This window comes from Zalophus californianus, chromosome 16, assembly GCF_009762305.2.
Source record: "Zalophus californianus isolate mZalCal1 chromosome 16, mZalCal1.pri.v2, whole genome shotgun sequence".
NCBI classification, from domain to species: Eukaryota; Metazoa; Chordata; class Mammalia; order Carnivora; family Otariidae; genus Zalophus; species Zalophus californianus.
Window position 1 is genome coordinate 17,401,132 of NC_045610.1, and position 16,701 is coordinate 17,417,832.

The 16,701-nt window shown below is 54.4% G+C and overlaps 2 protein-coding genes across 4 annotated transcripts; one reads left to right on the plus strand and one right to left on the minus strand.

Annotated features, from left to right (window-relative positions):
* Positions 1 to 307: 307 nt before the first annotated feature.
* TP53I13 (tumor protein p53 inducible protein 13) lies at positions 308 to 6,552 on the minus strand. 3 transcript variants are annotated; one of them, XM_027567828.1, is made up of 7 exons: positions 6,423 to 6,552; positions 3,991 to 4,059; positions 3,722 to 3,763; positions 1,711 to 1,839; positions 1,390 to 1,584; positions 737 to 1,301; positions 308 to 645 (listed from the first exon to the last, which is right to left on the minus strand). In XM_027567828.1, exons 5-7 carry the CDS (start codon positions 1,546 to 1,548, stop codon positions 533 to 535), a joined length of 837 nt encoding a protein of 278 aa, XP_027423629.1. In that variant the 5' UTR covers positions 1,549 to 1,584; positions 1,711 to 1,839; positions 3,722 to 3,763; positions 3,991 to 4,059; positions 6,423 to 6,552; the 3' UTR covers positions 308 to 532. The 3 variants fall into 3 exon arrangements, with proteins under 3 accessions (XP_027423629.1, XP_027423628.1, XP_027423627.1); XM_027567827.2 differs by lacking the exon at positions 6,423 to 6,552 and adding an exon at positions 4,251 to 4,430 and having other exon boundaries at positions 1,474 to 1,584; XM_027567826.2 differs by lacking the exon at positions 6,423 to 6,552 and adding an exon at positions 4,251 to 4,427.
* Positions 6,429 to 15,308, plus strand: ABHD15 (abhydrolase domain containing 15). The gene is made up of 2 exons (XM_027567825.2): positions 6,429 to 7,297; positions 9,310 to 15,308. Exons 1-2 carry the CDS (start codon positions 6,429 to 6,431, stop codon positions 9,833 to 9,835), a joined length of 1,395 nt encoding a protein of 464 aa, XP_027423626.1. The 3' UTR covers positions 9,836 to 15,308.
* Positions 15,309 to 16,701: the final 1,393 nt, after the last annotated feature.

A 16,701-nucleotide genomic window follows, 5' to 3' on the forward strand; every position in this document is an offset into this window, starting at 1 on the left:
GGCAAGAGCACGAAGCAAATGAAGACTCCAGCTGCTGTAGACCCGAAACTATGGAAGCCCTTGTGTTCTAGAAAAGGAGCTGGGTGGTTTCTGTAATTACCACCACCTCCCCCTCCCCACCGTGGTAGCAGGCCAGGTTCTCTCACACTTCTAAAACTTTGGCTAAGGCCAGGTGGGCAGGAGGAGGAGGGCAGGTGGGTGCCTAACTTGATTTTGTAAACACCTACTTCAAACAAAACCTACGAGGCCCAGGACAGTGTCCTGGGTGGAAGTGTCCGTGTGGCAGACGCACAAGCTCAACCCCAGATTCTACCAAAATAATTTAATTAGAAACACAGGCAAGGGAGGCCGAAAGGGCCGCTTTCCCCATGGCGAGAAGCAAACCACACCACAGGGACAAGCCCCTTCGCGATGCACAGGCGGGACTGCTCCGTCTGGCCACCAGGGGGCGGTCCGGCACAGGGTCCACGTGGCAGAGGTCGCGGCCTCCCAGGTGACAAAGCAAACCTGACACGGGCAGGGCTGGGGCAGGTCAGTCGGAGCTGTCCCCATCTGGGCCGCTGTCCGGGGTGGGTGAGAGCAGGGGTCTCCGGCGGGAGCGCTTGACCCGGCGGGGGGGCATCAGCAGCCTCCGCTTCAGCACAGCTACGGGCAGGGTGGGGACCGGTCAGAGAATGGCAGCGAGACCAGGGAGGGCCAGGGCTGGGCTGGGTGGGTAAAGAGAGTAACTGCTCACCAGCCACCGTGTCCTGGCTGTCTGCCGTGGGCTCCCAGTAAATGCTCTCCCCGCGTCGGAAGTTTCGGTGCAGCCGAGTGCAGAGCGTGGCCAGAGTGAGCAGCACTAACAGGAAGGTCAGGGCCATGGCAGCCCAAGCAGCCTCCTCCGTGCGCGGGGTGGGGCCCCGGGCCACCCGCGGTGACACGGGAGGTGCCGCTGCCCAAGGGGCTGGGGATGCCTCCCCTGGACAGGTGCAGCCCCCTGGGCTGCTTTGCCCTTTGGGCACTTGAGCCTCTATCCTGGAGCTGGCATTGCCTCCCAGCTCCTCAGACAGCAAGCGGAGAGTGGGCACAGGCGGCGCATCACCCCCCTCACCCCGAGCTGCCAACATGGGCTGCCTGGCCTCCAAGCTCCGAGGGGAAGCAGAGGCGAACCTCAGGCCTGAGGGGGTGGGCTGGAGACCCAGGGCAGCCCGCAGCCCACGCCTCTTGGCACCACCAGGAGGGAGGGGCCTGGACCCCCTAGTTGCCTCCTCTGCACCAGGGGGCCGCCAGCTCCGCAGAGTAAAGGCCAAGGCTGGAGCCTTTGGGGAGAGAGACAGGAGTCACCCTTTCCTTGCCCAGATAGCCCAATGCCCAACCCCACCACCAACCAAGCCCAGCACCCCTCACCTGCACACACCCTCTCCAGCACAGCCTCCCTCTACCTGGCCTTGGCACCAAGGACCCAGAAAGCCCATCAGAGCAGAGCCATGCCTTCTCCTTCCTCTGTCTCCGCCGCCGCCTCCTCTTCAGCAGGTGGGCAGCCCAGGCCGGCTCTATCCACGCCATCTCCAGCACCACCCCCCATGCTGCCAGCACCAGGGGCTAGGAAAGGGGAGCTAAGATGAAGGTGGGGAGCAAGTAGGAAGAAGTCCCTGAATTTTCCTTCCCCTGCACACAGGGCTACCGCCTCTGCCGGAGCCAGACAGTCACCTTTCATCAACCACTTACCCGCTCCTGAGTAAGGCTAGAGTCAGGGGCCAGTGAGGGCTGGGCCACACAAACGTGGGCCAGGAGGGCAAGCTGGAGCTTCAGCCAAGGGTGCACGCAGGGGTGGTAGAGGAAGCTGACATCCTCGGCCTAGAGATAAAAGCATGGAGACATCACGCCAGGACCAGAGCGCTCTCTGAGAATCCCAAGGCCTCCCATCCTGGGGGGCCAGCTTAAAGGGATTCCTGGGGTGGCCAGATGACCCATCTTCAGGACTCAGGAAAGGACAAAGAGCCCTGGATGCTGGTGAGCATTCCCTCCTGCCTCTGAGTGTTCCTCTCATCTCTCCACTCCATCAGGTGCCACCCCTCAAAGCTCACAGTTAACGCTCTCAGACCCCACTCTTCAGCTGTATTTCTCTGCACCTGCAACAGTGGCTCCCCAGGTCCCCAGTCTAGACTGTAAGCATCCCCCACAGGGACACCAGGTCTTCTATTTATTGACTCTATCTATATATTCAATCTCCCCCCAAACATCCAAATACAGGGCGCTCAGGCAGCAGATGCACAATCCCACGATGGAAACACTTCATCAATTATTAATTATTCTTTGACTGAGCTGACCTGATGCTCAGCACTGTGCCAGATGCTATAGGAGATTCCAAAAGACAACTCCTGGACTCTGCTTGCAGGGAATGTAAAGGAAACAGGGCAATAGAACTAATGCAAATGAAAGAGCAAACTAATAAAACTCAAAGTGGCTAGTTGCTCAATTATAAGAGCTAAGCTGTAAGCATTACATGAATTTGGAGAAGGTGATGAGTAAGGGCTGGCGTGATCAGGCAAGTTCTCAAGAAAGCTGACTGGGCTTTGGAGGTGGATGGGATGGATGGCAGGAGGGCAGGGAGCTGCCCACTTCAGCTTCAGGTCAGGATAGGCCCAGTGTGGAGAATAAGCAGCAGCAAAGGTACAGCAATGGGAATGAGCCTGGAACTCACATGTGTGGTGAGTAGACCAACACAACTGGAGAGAACCAAAGATCTGGGGAGGTCAGATGAGGTTTATTTAAGCAGGGCCTGAAAAAGCTGGGGGTAGGGGTGGGGAGAGGCATCAGATGGGTATGACCATGATAAGATGAGAATAAAGAGCCATTGAAGGTTTCTGAACAGTGGAATGATTTAATGAAAGGGTGTTTGAGGGAAGGAATCAGGTAGGTGGCATGAGGTTTCTTGACCTGGAGCTCTTACAAGGTTCAAAAGATGTTTTGGCTCATCTCAGTTAAACATCTGCCTTCAGCTCAGGTCGTGATCCCAAAGTCTGTGGGACCCGCATCCATCATCGGAGCCTGCATCCATGGGGACTCCCAGCTCAGCGGGGAGCCTGCTTTCCCTCTGCCCCTCCCCCACACCCCTCCCCCAACGCTCCTGCTCCCTCCCTCCCCCTCTCTCTCAAATAAATAAAATAGTAAAAAAAAAAAAAAGGTTAGATGTTTCAAAAGGAAAACCCAAAGGGACAGGGAAGCTATCTGACCACTAGCAACGAAAACAGAGGCAGCCATGCAAGGCGAACCCACGGTTTGGTGCCTGGTAACCTCGGGCACACTCTTTACCTCGGCACACCCTTACCAACCCCCTTGCACTTCCTTACAGCTTCCTACTCCCCCCAAGTGCTATCACACACAGCTCGTTTAGTCCTCGGGAGCAGAGACGTTACTAATATCCCCTTAAGAAAACTGGGGCCCAGAGAAGTCAGGAGCCGTCCCACAGTCACACAGCAGAGTTGGGGCAAGGGTTGTTTTTTGGGTCAGGGTTGCCCTTGCAGCCTCCTGCCTACGGGCAGACAGCTACCGCCCGACAGCATTCCTGACGCAGCACTGACAGGGCAGAGGCCCGCGGCTCCCTGTCCTGGGCCTGACAGCACTGTCTCCTCCTGAGGGAAGAGGTGGAGAATGGAGCTGGAGAGCAGAAAAGGCGGAGAACGCCTGCCAGGAGCTCGCGCTTTCCCACCGAGGACGGCCCCCGCCTTGCACTTACCGGCCATCGGCTCCTCCGCGCGTAAGTCACTCTCGGCGACACCTATGCATGGGGGGAAAAGAGGGCTTAGAGCAGCTGGGGGACTCCGTGCGGGGGAGGGGGGGGCAGCAGGCCCCACACCGCCGGCCGGGAGGGAGACGTTGGCGACTGACGGCCAGAGGAACCGGCAGAGGTCCTCAGAGCGTGACTGTGGAGGGCGCAGCGAGGCCAGAGCGGGGCTGGGCTGCTCCTTCACACCCCTCTCTCCCACCCCCCGGCCAGGCTCCTACCTGCGGGGGCAGAGGCCACAGGCCGTCGGGACAACCGGCTCTCGCTTCCTCCTCCGGCTCCGCCACCACCTGTGGGTCCAAAGCACAGAAGAGCTGCGGCACTGGGCTCGGCGGGGGCCCTGCCCCTCTCCCTCCCGGGCCCAGCCCGCCAGGGGAGGGCTCCTAGTCCCCTCTCCACGCGCCACTCCTTCCAGGACGAACTTTCGGCAAAGCGCTTTGAGATCCGAGGCCGAAGCCTTCTCGCGAGCGGATGGCCTTACCTCACTGGGACCTAGGAGCCCCGCAAGGGCTGCCAGGAGAAGCAGCTGGGGCGAAGGCGGAGGAGGCGCCATCCCAGCCCGCCCGGGAATCTGCCGGCCGCCCAGCAAGCCAGGGAGCGCGCGCCCCTGCGTCGCCTCCCGCGCCGCCCGTGTGCCCACGTAGACCCCGGGCGCGCGCGCGCGGGCGCCGTCCCGCCCCCGCCTCCAGACCGCGCGCCCCGGCGCCCCAGGACCGCGCGCCCCCGTCTCGCCCCGCCCCGCCCCCGCAGCTGCGTGCTACTCTCGCCCCGCCTCCGCCCCGCCCCAGTGCCCGCCCACAACCGCAGACCCTGCGCGCACGCGTCCTAAACTCGAAGCCGGAAAAGTTTCGCGCACGAGCCCGGCCCCAGTGCACCGCGCTGCAGAACAGGCGGGGATCCCTCCTTAGCCCGCGCTTTCGTCCCAGCGCGTCTCCGCGGCCTGCAGAGCGCAGCTGCAGTGCATGGGTGGTGGGATCATGGAGCGAGGCGAAGGGCGGGAAATGAGATCCCAGTGGACCGAGTAGCCCCGGAGGGAATACCGGTACGCTCCTCCGGCAAACCCGCTTCAGACACGTCAGTGTGACCTGCAGCTAGAAGAGGGGCAGAATCAAGAAGTCCGAGCTGCGGAAGGAAGAGGGTCACCACTCTAGAGCTTCACCTTCAGTCCATCCCACCCGTGCCCTCGCAAATAGGGCCCGAACCCAGAGGAGCTTCGGAGGGTCTCGGGCCTCTACCCTCCCCAGGCCCAGAACTCCGAGGAAGCCGAAGCCGAAGCCGGGCCTGGGGCTGCTTTGCTCCCCCACTCCCGCCTTCGCTCTTGTTTGTTGAGCGATAGCCGGCGTGTGCTCAGGGAGATATTTGTCACCGTGAGGTGGAGGAGTCACAGGCTTCGCCCCCAGCAGGGAGCGCTGGCCGGACCTCCCCTGAAGTGGGGGCGGGGGCGCGGGCGCCGGCTCTGCTACCCTCTTTCCAGAGCCCTTCTCCTTGGCCCGGCTCAGGATTTTGGGGAAAGACGGGAACGTGTGTGGAGGGTGAAGGTTGAGATGCCCAGCCTCAAACTTCGAAATAGAGCGAAAGTGGGTTATTTCAAAATAGAGCAAGAACGTGACTTACAAGGGGGTTAATTATCCCTCCCTCCCTCGTTCCCCTGTAATTGCCAGTTACTGAAGTGATGAAGGGACTGCAACCTAACCCCTGCCACAGCCCCATCACAGGATGACAGGCATCCCCCTAGCAGCGCGCCTGTGTGCATCTTTCCCCCCCCAGTTTGGGGCTGTTGCTTCTGGGGAAGTCTTTCTCAGGGAGCGGTGTTGAGGATTTCCATTAGCTGAAGCCCCTCCTGGGAGCCCCATGCGCCGGGGGGGGATCCGGACGGCGCGCTGATGCAGGCCAGGGAACGAGCAGCCCCCGGCAGCAAACCTGCTGTGGGGCGGGACGCCGGCCAAGCCCCCGCGGGCCCGGAGACGGACCCCCCGCCCGGCCGGGCTCTAGCGCAGTTGAGGGTGCCCGCACGGCCGAGAAAAACACCGAGGTCAGAGAGCGCGGCCGAGCCTGGGGAGGGAGGAGCGGTTAGTGGCTCCGGCTGCAGCTGCAGCGGCCCCGCGGGAGCCCGAGAGCCCGCGCTCGGAGCTGGGGTTTATTCACTTCTCCCTTTTGCGACTTCTCAGCTGCGGCCCCTGAGGGCGCAGCGACTCAGGGTCTCCCCGCGCAGCTACACACCAAGCGGGGCCGAGGGGAGGGGTCGGCGGGGACTCTGATGCTTATCCCGGTGCCCCGATCCGAGTCTCCCCACTCTCTGCCGCCAACACCCCACTCCTCGGCTCGCTGCCCTCCCCACTCCCTTCCGGCTCGCTGGCGCGTCCTCGCTCCCTTTTTGTGGCCTAGGCTCCTTTCACCCTCTGCTCCGGCTTGTCGCAATCGCTGTACAAAGGGCCTGGGGCGGGATTGGGGGGGGGCGGGCGAGGGGAGCCGGGGCCGAACTGGCTGCCTCTGCAGGGCCACGGCCAATCCCGAGCGCCCACCGCCCACTCCCACCCCCCCCACCCCACCCCCGAGCAGGAGAGCCCTGGGCAGCTCCGCCCGCAGAGCCGGGAGCTCGCCGAGGGGACGGCCCCGCCGCCTGCCACCCTCCACCCGCCGGGGGCTCTCCTACCTCGCCATGCCGCCGTGGGGCGCCGCCCTCGCCCTGCTCCTGGCCGCGCTCGCACTGCTTGGCCTGCTGGCCCCGCGGCTGCGGCGCGCCGTCGGAGCGAGGACCCTGCCGGGAGCCCGCGGCCAGGACCACGAGGAGGAGGCGGACGGCCGAGGGGCCGCGGCCCCGTTCAGCGACGGACGGGAGCCGCTGCCCGGCGGGTGCAGGCTCCTCTGTAAACCGTCGGCGCTGGCCCAGTGCCTGCTGAGCGCCTTGAGACGCTCGACTGCGCTGGAGCCGCGCCCGCGCTCCTGGCTCTCTGGGCCCCACCTGCAGACCCTCTGCCACTTCGTGCTGCCGGTAGGGCCGGGGCCTGAGCTGGCCAGGGAGTACCTGCAGTTAGCGGACGACGGGCTGGTGGCCCTGGACTGGGTCGTGGGACCTTGTCCCCGGGGCCGGCGGGTCACCAACGCCGGCGGCCTCCCCGCGGTGCTGCTGGTGATCCCCAATGCATGGGGGCGCCTCACTCGCAACGTGCTCGGCCTCTGCCTGCTCGCCCTGGAGCGCGGCTACTACCCGGTCATCTTCCACCGCCGCGGCCACCACGGCTGCCCGCTGGTCAGCCCCCGGCTGCAGCCTTTCGGGGACCCGTCCGACCTCAAGGAGGCGGTCACTTACATCCGCTTCCGACACCCGGCGGCCCCTCTGTTCGCGGTGAGCGAGGGCTCGGGCTCGGCGCTTCTGCTATCCTACCTGGGTGAGTGCGGCTCCTCCAGCTATGTGACCGGAGCCGCCTGCATCTCGCCCGTGCTGCGCTGCCGCGAGTGGTTTGAGGCCGGCCTGCCCTGGCCCTACGAGCGGGGCTTTCTGCTCCACCAGAAGGTGGCCCTCAGCAGGTGGGTAACGGAGGCCGCCGACCGGCTAGAGGGAAATAGGGATCTTGGGCTGACGAAGAAACGGCCCTGCCTGGTATCGAATCACATAGGTTTAGGGCAATTTGGGCAAAGTTCTCTTCACACACTTTCCGAGGCTGTCCAAACCCTCCAGTCTAGACAGAACCAGGGAAACAGCTTTAAAAGCCATGGACGGACTTAGCATCATTACGCTAGAACAGGGACTCCTGCCATGGGGCCCCACAGCCTCAGGTTCGCCCCAGGGTGTCCTAGCAACCTGAGCACCTGCCCCACCTGTAAGCAGAGGCAGCGCCAGACAAGTTTACCACTTAACCCACAGCTTGTCAAATCAGCAAAGAGGGTCCTGGAAGCAATTGCAACTGATTGTCCACAATGTTTCCTTGTAACATCTGAGGCTGGAGGTGACAGGAATCAGAAATTTTGTGGTATGTGATTTATTAACATTCTCTGGACCCCACGAAGGTTTTTGCATATTCCTTGATATTGATCCAAAAATGTAAAGAGTATGTCAACATACTTTTTTAAAAAATCTCCAAAAGGAGAGCAATCCACCATTAGGTTGACAGGTGAGGCTTTGGCACTGAAGAGGCCTGAACGACCATGCCCACAGCAAATGACCAGGCCTCAGCTTGCACTGTTGCCTTCCTAGGAGGTGGCAAAATGAGGTCAAAGACATTCAAGCAGAAAGTGTGGTGAGGCAGAAAGACCTGGGATGTCCAGTCAGACCCACGTTAGTTCAAATCCTAGCACTGGGTAGGTGCTCAGAAAGTGGTGGCAAATTGTGATTTCTCTTTTTCTCCTTGCTCCGTTTTGTTCTGAGAAGGTCAAACCCTGAGCTTAACAATGGCCCGAAGTGCTGTCACGGCAGAGCAGTCCAAGGCAAGGTGTTCTCATATGGCTTAATTGCCAGTTTCCATCCCCAAATGACACCCCCGCTCCCTGCCCAGTGCTGACTCGAGGCACCAGCTGACGGATAAGGTGAGGGAAGTGGAGAGGAAATCCGGGCCTTTAGGTTCTGTGCTGCCCATGGAAGTTTGGAATGGAAAACTCAGGGCAAGCCTCTTTGAATGTTTGCCGGAGACACACATCCAAATTCAACTGGAAGTCTGGATTGGTCCACCCAAAGCCCTGAGCTGCCCATCCCAGCCTTCGTGTCAGGGTGCCAGGCTCTCTCCATGGAGGTTGAAACAGGAAAAATGTCCCTCTTCCCCAGAGCAGTGGTTCTCAGGCTCCCATGTGGGAATTTACCCTCTAAAGTAATTACACTCCTGGCTACTTCCTCTGCCGCTCAGCCCTCTCTAGGAATACCTGTACCACGGCTCAAGGTTTGCCATTATCTGGACAGCATGTTAGCTTTTAAATATTAGACTAATATAACCTGAAGTAAAATGTTAATGATGGGGGGGATGTCACCTGCTGGTTTGAATAGTCTGAGCCAGGGAGTTCTAGGAGGGGTTCGGGAGGTGATGGTTCAAAGCAGGTTGCCTAGAAGGTCAGGAGTCGAGGTGAAGAGGAGGGCTGTCACTATGGATCAGCCGCTGTGAAGTCATTTGCTGCCCCAGGGCTAGGCAGGTTAATGCCATGAATGCAGGCCTGGGAGGAACTGTGACACAGGCATGAGGGGAGAAATGCCCTGAATGCCAGCCCATGTTGCCAGACCTTTCCATTTCCCAAGAGATCCCAAATATCTGCAATTTATGTGAAATCTCCTGGTTTTATATGATGACAGTGGGGTGCCTGGCCTGCTCAGTCCGTAGAGCATGTGACTCTTGATCTCAGGGTTGCTGTCCCTCCTTTGGGCATAGAGTTCACTTAAAAAAAAAAAATCTTTAAATGATGACAATGAAATGGAAGTTTAGTATCATACAGCCAAAGGGTGGCCTCTGTGGCCAGAACCTGGCCCGCGGCCTGCCCCTCTGGGACTCCTGCTGTCGATTCGTTTTCTCACTCCTCCCTCTCTCTCCTACCTTCCCTGTTCCGCGTCGTGCTGCCAGGTACGCCTCGGCCCTGCAGGACACCGTGGACACCCACAGACTGTTCAGGAGCCGCTCCCTGCGCGAGTTTGAGGAGACCCTCTTCTGCCACACCAAGAGTTTCCCCATCAGCTGGGACACTTACTGGGACCACAACGACCCCCTCCGGGACGTGGATGAAGCCGCTGTGCCTGTGCTGTGTATCTCCAGCGCCGACGACCCTGTGTGCGGGCCCCCAGACCACTTTCTGCCCACGGAACTGTTTCACAACAACCCCTACTTCTTCCTCCTGCTCAGTCACCACGGAGGCCACTGCGGCTTCCTGCGCCAGGAGCCCTTGCCAGCCTGGAGCCATGAGGTCATCTTGGAGTACTTCCGGGCCTTGACTGAGTTCTTCCGAACGGAAGAGAGGATGAAAGGGCTGAGCAGGCACCGGGCTTCGTTCCTGGGGGGCCGGCGTCGCTGGGGAACCCTGCAGAAAAGGGAGGCCTCTCCCTCTTCCAATCTGGACGAGATCTTTAGCTGGAAGCGATCGTATACGAGGTGAGACCTGTCCCAAGAACAGAGCTGGGCATGCCAGAGTCCTGAAACGGCCGTGAGGACGGAAGGGGGCCTGCAGCTGGAGGCCTTTGCCGCTGATTCGGCCCCCTCTCTCCTAGACTGGTCTGTGGAAAGAGATGGAACTTCCAGCAAGCTGGTGCTCACTTTACCCTGAGAACACTCCTGCCCCAGGCTTTGCTCAACACATTCCAGCTCTTCCTGGTCCGCAGCTGGGCTGTCACTGTCACGCTGTCCAGTCACCAACCCCCTAAGCCAAAGAATAGCACCCTTTGAGTCTATGGACTCGAGAAAATGCTCTGTCCCTAGCGAGGACCCTAGAGAAAATGGGTGTATGTGCGTCATCGGGAAGCTCTGTCCCACATAAATAATCAGCCCTCCGACCCTGATTCTCAAGCTGGAGCCACTCAGTGTCGGGAGGACAGGATGTTTGTGTCTCAGTCCCACTTCCCTCATTCGGTTCTGTGGTTGTGGCACTCTGCTGACTTCATGCTGCGGCCGCCGTGGAAGCAGCCTCCTAGAGCCACGGGGCTGCATCAGTCTTGCGTGAGTGTGCGAAAGGCGGCCAAGGCAGTAAGTGCGGTGCCGAGGCTGGGCTGGTGAGGACCTCAAGGTACAGAGTGTGTCCGTCGTCTGCAAGCCTGAGGTCCGGTCTTCCAGACCAGTCCTGCGGATCTTGGTTGGGCTGATCTGGGGCTTCAGGCTAGGGTTTCAAGCCTAGGGAGATCTTCAGGATGATTTTAGGAAGAGGGAGTCCTCGCACACAGGGTCCGCCAGCCTCTGGGGCACTCTGGCTGCTCCCTCCAGTACCGTTCCTGGAGATTACTCCAGAAAGTCCTAACCAGGGCTGGTTTTCTTCTGCCGTGCGGGCTTCTCCTAGGTGGTGAAGAGTATAAACCTGCTATCCTTGGTGTTTTCTGGGTCGTTGCCCTCTTTTCTGACACTACTTCTAGCCTCTTCCTTTCCAGAGCCTGGAGAGACATCTGGGACCAGAGAAAACAAAAGTTGCAAGAGGTTGGCAAGTGCTTACTCAGTGACATGAATATTTCACATTACCATGCTTTTTCTGCTCAATTTATTCAAAAGGCCATCCGTGTCAATGTAGAAAAGGCTTCTTCCTGGATCTGGCCACTCAGGGGCTGGTTTTATGGTGTTTGGTTTTGTGAGGAATAATGTTGAAGATCAGAGTAAAGCAAAGCATGGCATGGATTGATCCCCACATCCTGGTTTCAATTAGGCCATTAAACATTATCATAGGACATCTAGTTCTAGGTGTTGCTACGAAGTTTTATTTTAATTTGTCATCAAGAAAGAAGACACCTGTTATAACAGGAAGCTCCCTCCTGGCCTCACAAACAGCAAACCAATTTTAAAGAGGAGAGATGTTATCAAAAGCCATGTCCTGTGGCTCGGTATGAGGAATTCCAGGGGCCATAATTTCAGGTTTGGATAATCTTAGTCCAACCATGTTCTAGATCAAATAGGCAGTAACTAGGGTGCCTGGGTGGCTCAGTGGTTAAGTATCTGCCTTCGGCTCAGGTCATGATCCCAGGGTCCTGGGATGGAGCCCTGCATCGGGGGGGTTCCCCCTGCTCCGCAGGAAGCCTGCTTCTCCCTCTCCCACTCCCCCTGCTTGTGTTTCCTCTCTAGCTGTGTCTCTCTCTGTCAAATAAATAAATAAAATAGGAAGAAACTCTGAACTATCCCAGAATCTCACCTGAGATGCAGACAATGCTCAATTATATCTAAGGCACATTATCCTGTCATAAAAAAAAATCACTTCCCTCCTTCCTCATTTCTTGCTCCCCCTCCTCCATGGTCCCCACCTGACATTCTTTCACCCTTTCTGAGCAGGAGAAATAATGAGGAACTGAAATTTAAAGCCATTCTACTGCTCATTTACAGCATCCATCTAGGGTTTGCTGAGGAAGAATTACTGACGTCTGGCCATCCCCTCCCCCCAGCATCTGGTACAATAGGGATTTCAGTTAATTAGGGTGCTGCAGATCCCCCCCCACCATGCAGGACCCCAGGATCATTCAGAACTGACCGCAGTATGGGGGCAGCCCAGTGGGTTTTAACCTGTTGGGCTTACGGGGCCCCAATGGCTGAGCTCTGGATTATTTCTCTAGGCCGGATACCATGGAACTCTGGTTCTTTAAGGTAAAAGCTTTTGGAGAAATTGTGAGTGGTTTTCTTTTCCTTTTTTATAAGAAAGCCAAGCTTGCAGGGGTGGGGGGGTGGGTATATACATGTAACATTTTTCTTTCAGTGACAGCCCAGGCTTCACTCATTCCCTTGGACCCACAGCCCTAATACAGAGACTGATTATTTCTCCTGTGTCCCCTGTGCCACATGTGCTTATAACCTATCTCAGGAAGCCACTTCTTTCTCATCTTCCCATCACTGTTTTTTCAGCAAATTCTGCCAAAAATGTGCAGTTCCTGTTCAAGCAGGTTTGGGTGACCCTGACCTTCAGTCTAACACTGAAGGAATCGTCCATATTGGCTCTGTTTTGGTGAACAGCTAATCACACGAAACCAGCTGGAAGAACCCCAGGCACACTATTCTGAGACAATATGTGACCCTTGAACAAAATCCCAAGTTATGAGTTTGAGGAAACAAGAAACAACAAAATAAAACTAAGACAACCCAAAGAAGTACCACTGAATTGGTTTTCCAGGTCTCGAGTCTTAAGCAATCTTTGCAGGCCTCATTCACTTGCTTGCCTTCCTTTTGGTCTCTTCATTATTTATTACCACCTTCAAGTGGTAAGAGAAAACAACAACTCCCCAAACACAATGGTTTAGAGGAGGTATGATCTCAGAAGTAGATGGAGTCCTCTGTCTCCTCCCATTGGATCAGAATGCAGGGAGCAAAGGACTGAAGGCTTCTGCTCTCGGAGACCTAAGACTGTGCTTGCTATGACTTAATTCTTAGTATTTTATGTTCTTTATACATAGGTTTCTAGGGTGTCTTGGCCAGAGATGATGGTATGTAGAAGAAAGCACCAGCTCCTCACTTTGAGGAGATATCATCTCTGTTTTGAGTGAAGGTATCCTTTTTGAGTACTGTTAAAAAAGAGGCCTTGACACAGGAAGTATCAGCTTGGCTTTATAGACAACCTCAAAATTACCCCCGAGTCAGAAGCTCCTCTCTACTTATCTTCTACCCAGACCACAGATCTTTCGTCAGTCAGCCACCCTTGGTATCTTCCTTTAGAAATGAACTTTAGCATGAATTCCTCTCCCTGCTTAAACAAGCAGATACAATTGGCCACTTGGGTATAACTTGGTAACAATGCCAGTAAGGATCTGTGATTCCCTAGCCAAGCCACAAAGGATGGCATCAGAAATCTTCCCTAGTTCTTACCATTGGCAGAGACAAGACTGAGGAGTTATACACAGAGAGTGCCCAGAGACGGAATGAACACCTCAGGAATTCTCACGTCACTGGTGGGACATGTAAGCTAGACTGCTGTTTGGCACACATCATGGTGGGGACATAAGCCAAGAAATAAGGGTGTCCTAAATGAGTTTTTGTTTTTGTTTTTTTTAAAAGTAAACCCTATGCCCAACATGGGGCTTGAACTCACAGCCCTGAGATCAGGAGTTGCATACTCTACCGACTGAGCCAGCCAGGTGCCCCAAGATTGGATAGAAGGTCACTTCTCATCTGGGAGTTGGTGAACCAAAATAATGCAAATGAGCTCGCTGGGTTGTAAAGACTTTTGGTTGGCTTGAGAATCAAGATCACAGACCTGATCCAGATTCTGGGAGCTGGGAGATGACATAAAGATTTTAATGAAAATAACCTTGCCAAAGTGACCAGAGGATGTTTTAAAGTGTCCAGGAAGAACTAAGAGTTTGAAGGAAAAGTGGAATTTCATAAAACAAAGACACTAACACATCAAAAATTAATGTCTCTAGCCTCTCCGCCTCCAGCCTTCCTGTATAATGATAATGAGGTAATACCCTAGTACTTATCACTAGTGTGGTTGAACAAAAACTTCTCCCCAACTTGTTTGCTTCTGAATAATAAACTGCAGTCTCCCCTGCAACTATGGAAAGTCATTATTTTTTAAATCTCTAGAAACAAAGGCACTGTTTGTCTTCTGAAGTCCTCAGTGTACTGAGCCATACATGCTTACCTACCTGCAGAGTTAAGAGAGTCTCCCTGCACATTCTCTGTTCACCGGCTGTTGCTTCACTTCTGTACATCTAGCTTTGTGTCTCCTGACACTAACCAGTGGCAGCTCTGTTTAATCAACAACCAGGCCTCCTGCTCTGGGCTAATAATTTCCCAGCAAGCTCAAAATTCCCTGGTCATCGATGGTACCTACAGAGATATTTCCCACTGAGCAATTAGTAATTTGGGCATTGAATATAGAGTACTGAAGTAGCTTGGAGATGAGGGTTCTAGTTGCTACTTTATCTGTGACTTGTGTGTCTTTGGGAAAGTTATTTTACAAGTTGCTCCATATGAAAAGACCGAAACTATAAATAGGCCCTAATTTTTTTTTTAAGATTTATTTATTTTAGAGAGAGAGGGGTGCGAGCGGGGGAGGAAGGAGGGAAACAGTGTCCCCGCTGAGTGAGGAGCCCAACATAGGACTCGATCTCAGGACTCTGAGATCATGACCTGAGCTGCAATCAAGAGGAGGACGCTTAACCAACTGAGCCACCCAGGCGCCCCAATAGGCCTTAATTTAGGAGATCTGTTAGGATATAATGAAATAGTAAAAGTAGGTGAGATCCCATTCTCCAAGTCTACTTAGTTCATCAACCGGAGCTCAAAGACCTCTATGATGAGGTGTTATCTGCTTTCCGATCAGAATGTATTCCCCAATTCTTATAAGGCCAAGAAGTTCCAGTTATTCCACTGCAAAGCTGGGAAGGGCCTACATGAGCTGGGTCCTGGGTTGCTCATTTGAGGGCAAACTCTCCCACCCCCTTCTCAAACGTGTACACATACACATACTCAATAACCTTGTTATAGCTAATAGGTTTCACACTGGTTCATTTGTTCTGCTGGCCAAAACCCACCTGTTTTCCTAGTTCTTATAAATGATAGAGAAGATGTGGCTTTAAGATCTCACCATTATTAGTGATGGAGCTAAAGACCAGAACTCAAATCAGTGCTATTTATGCCATACTTTGCCTTCTAGTCCCTGGCTGAGATGACAGTATAAATAATGCCCATTTTAGACTTCATAATGTAAAGGATGGTAACAAAAGGGGAAAGAATTCCTCAGAGCTGCTCTAGTACACACCTCTGTGGGAAAGCCATGCACATTAATCTATAAATGGAACCCTTAAAGTTGCTTATTGCATAGCCTCAACACCCTCTGCAACTCTGTCTCCCTCTACCATTAAGAACAAGTATCTGCAGGGGCGCCTGGGTGGCTCAGTGGTTGAGCGTCTGCCGAAGGTCATGGTCCCAGGGTCCTGCGATCGAGCCTTGCATCGGGCTCCCTGCTCAGCGGGAAGCCTGTTTCTCCCTCTCCCACTCCCCCTGCTTGTGTTCCCTCTCTCGCTGTGTCTCTCTGTCAAATAAATAAGATCTTAAAAAAAAAAAAAAAAAGAACAAATATCTGCAGGTATGGTAGCAATTAAAGTCACTAACTGGCCAAGACACATACAGGAAAGCCTTGTTCTGCAGCTGGCATCTCTAAGATGTAAGTGACAGCACTAGCTTATCATCACTGGGGCTGTGGAGCTAGCCAAACACTGTGGTAAACTTTTACTTATGTTCAAATTTCTTTTAGTCAGGTAGGATAGGCTTTGACCCCTAAACTTAACTCAGAGCATCTTTGATGCATTTAGACAATGACAAATTAGACATTTGTTTTGGGTTGTTGGTAGTGGATACAGGCTAGAAGTACAAGTTTTACAATACTCTCCTTCCATGATAGTCCAAAGAGCCCAAGTGTAGGGACAAGGCAGAAAGAAATCTTGTTTCTTAAACCTTTTTTGAGTTCCTCCAAATTCAAGGTAGGATGTTGAAAATGCTGGCGATAGGCGATCTGGGATCTAATCATGGCTCTCCCACCTCGCTGTTTGACCCAGGCAAATTACACTATATAAATTGTTAATCCCAAAAATAGCTCAGTATCACCATACTAGGAGTTAAAAAGCTGTGTTAAGGGCACCTGGGTGGCTCAGTTGGTTAAGCAACTGCCTTCAGCTCAGGTCATGATCCCGGAGTCCAGGGCTCCCTGCTCAGCGGGGAGTCTGCTTCTCCCTCTGACCCTCCCCCCTCTTATTCTCTCTCACTCTCTCTCAAATAAACAAACTCTTAAAAAAAAAAAAAAAGCTGTGTTAAAAAGTTAAAAGTGCTTTTCCAGACAATATTCTATTCAATAAAATAGCCAATACTTTTTTAAATGACACTTAAAACTTTCCTAATTAAAAAACATTAAACTCCCCTCTCCCCAGTTTAGCCTTCTTACAAAAATAGTCACTTTAACAGTGTTTTAAGCAATGGGCCTAGATATTTGTCCCATACAGGGGCAGAAAATATGATGATTTTCAAATCATCAAAAGGTGAGACCACCTTCTGAAGTTTTTACAAGGTTCAAGAACTGCATATATTCACGTGTCCATATACCATGTGTGGGAGGAGTTGGGAGTTCTATAGACTAGAACAGAGGTCTGTATAAGAACTGAAGAACCTGCATCAAACGATTAGAACCTAAAGTAGAATCACCTCACACCCACAACACAATAGGCCACTTCATTCTCTGGGCAAACAGAATATTGAGGCAATTAGACCAGAGGGTTTACGTCCACATCAGGGAGTTCACTCTTACCTCTTTCTTACACATTTTTGTAATAACACCAACATCCAGCACAG

Excerpts from the sequence above, each read along its gene's own strand:
- TP53I13 (XM_027567826.2), bottom strand. The coding sequence starts at position 4,322 with ATGGCGCCTCCTCCGCCTTCGCCCCAGCTGCTTCTCCTGGCAGCCCTT. Across the intron at positions 4,060-4,250 it reads GGCTCCTAGGTCCCAGTGAG|GTGGTGGCGGAGCCGGAGGA; the intron begins GTAAGGCCATCC and ends TTGGACCCACAG. Across the intron at positions 1,302-1,389 it reads GCTGGAGAGGGTGTGTGCAG|GCTCCAGCCTTGGCCTTTAC; the intron begins GTGAGGGGTGCT and ends CTCTCCCCAAAG.
- ABHD15 (XM_027567825.2), top strand. The coding sequence starts at position 6,429 with ATGCCGCCGTGGGGCGCCGCCCTCGCCCTGCTCCTGGCCGCGCTCGCA. Across the intron at positions 7,298-9,309 it reads CAGAAGGTGGCCCTCAGCAG|GTACGCCTCGGCCCTGCAGG; the intron begins GTGGGTAACGGA and ends TCGTGCTGCCAG.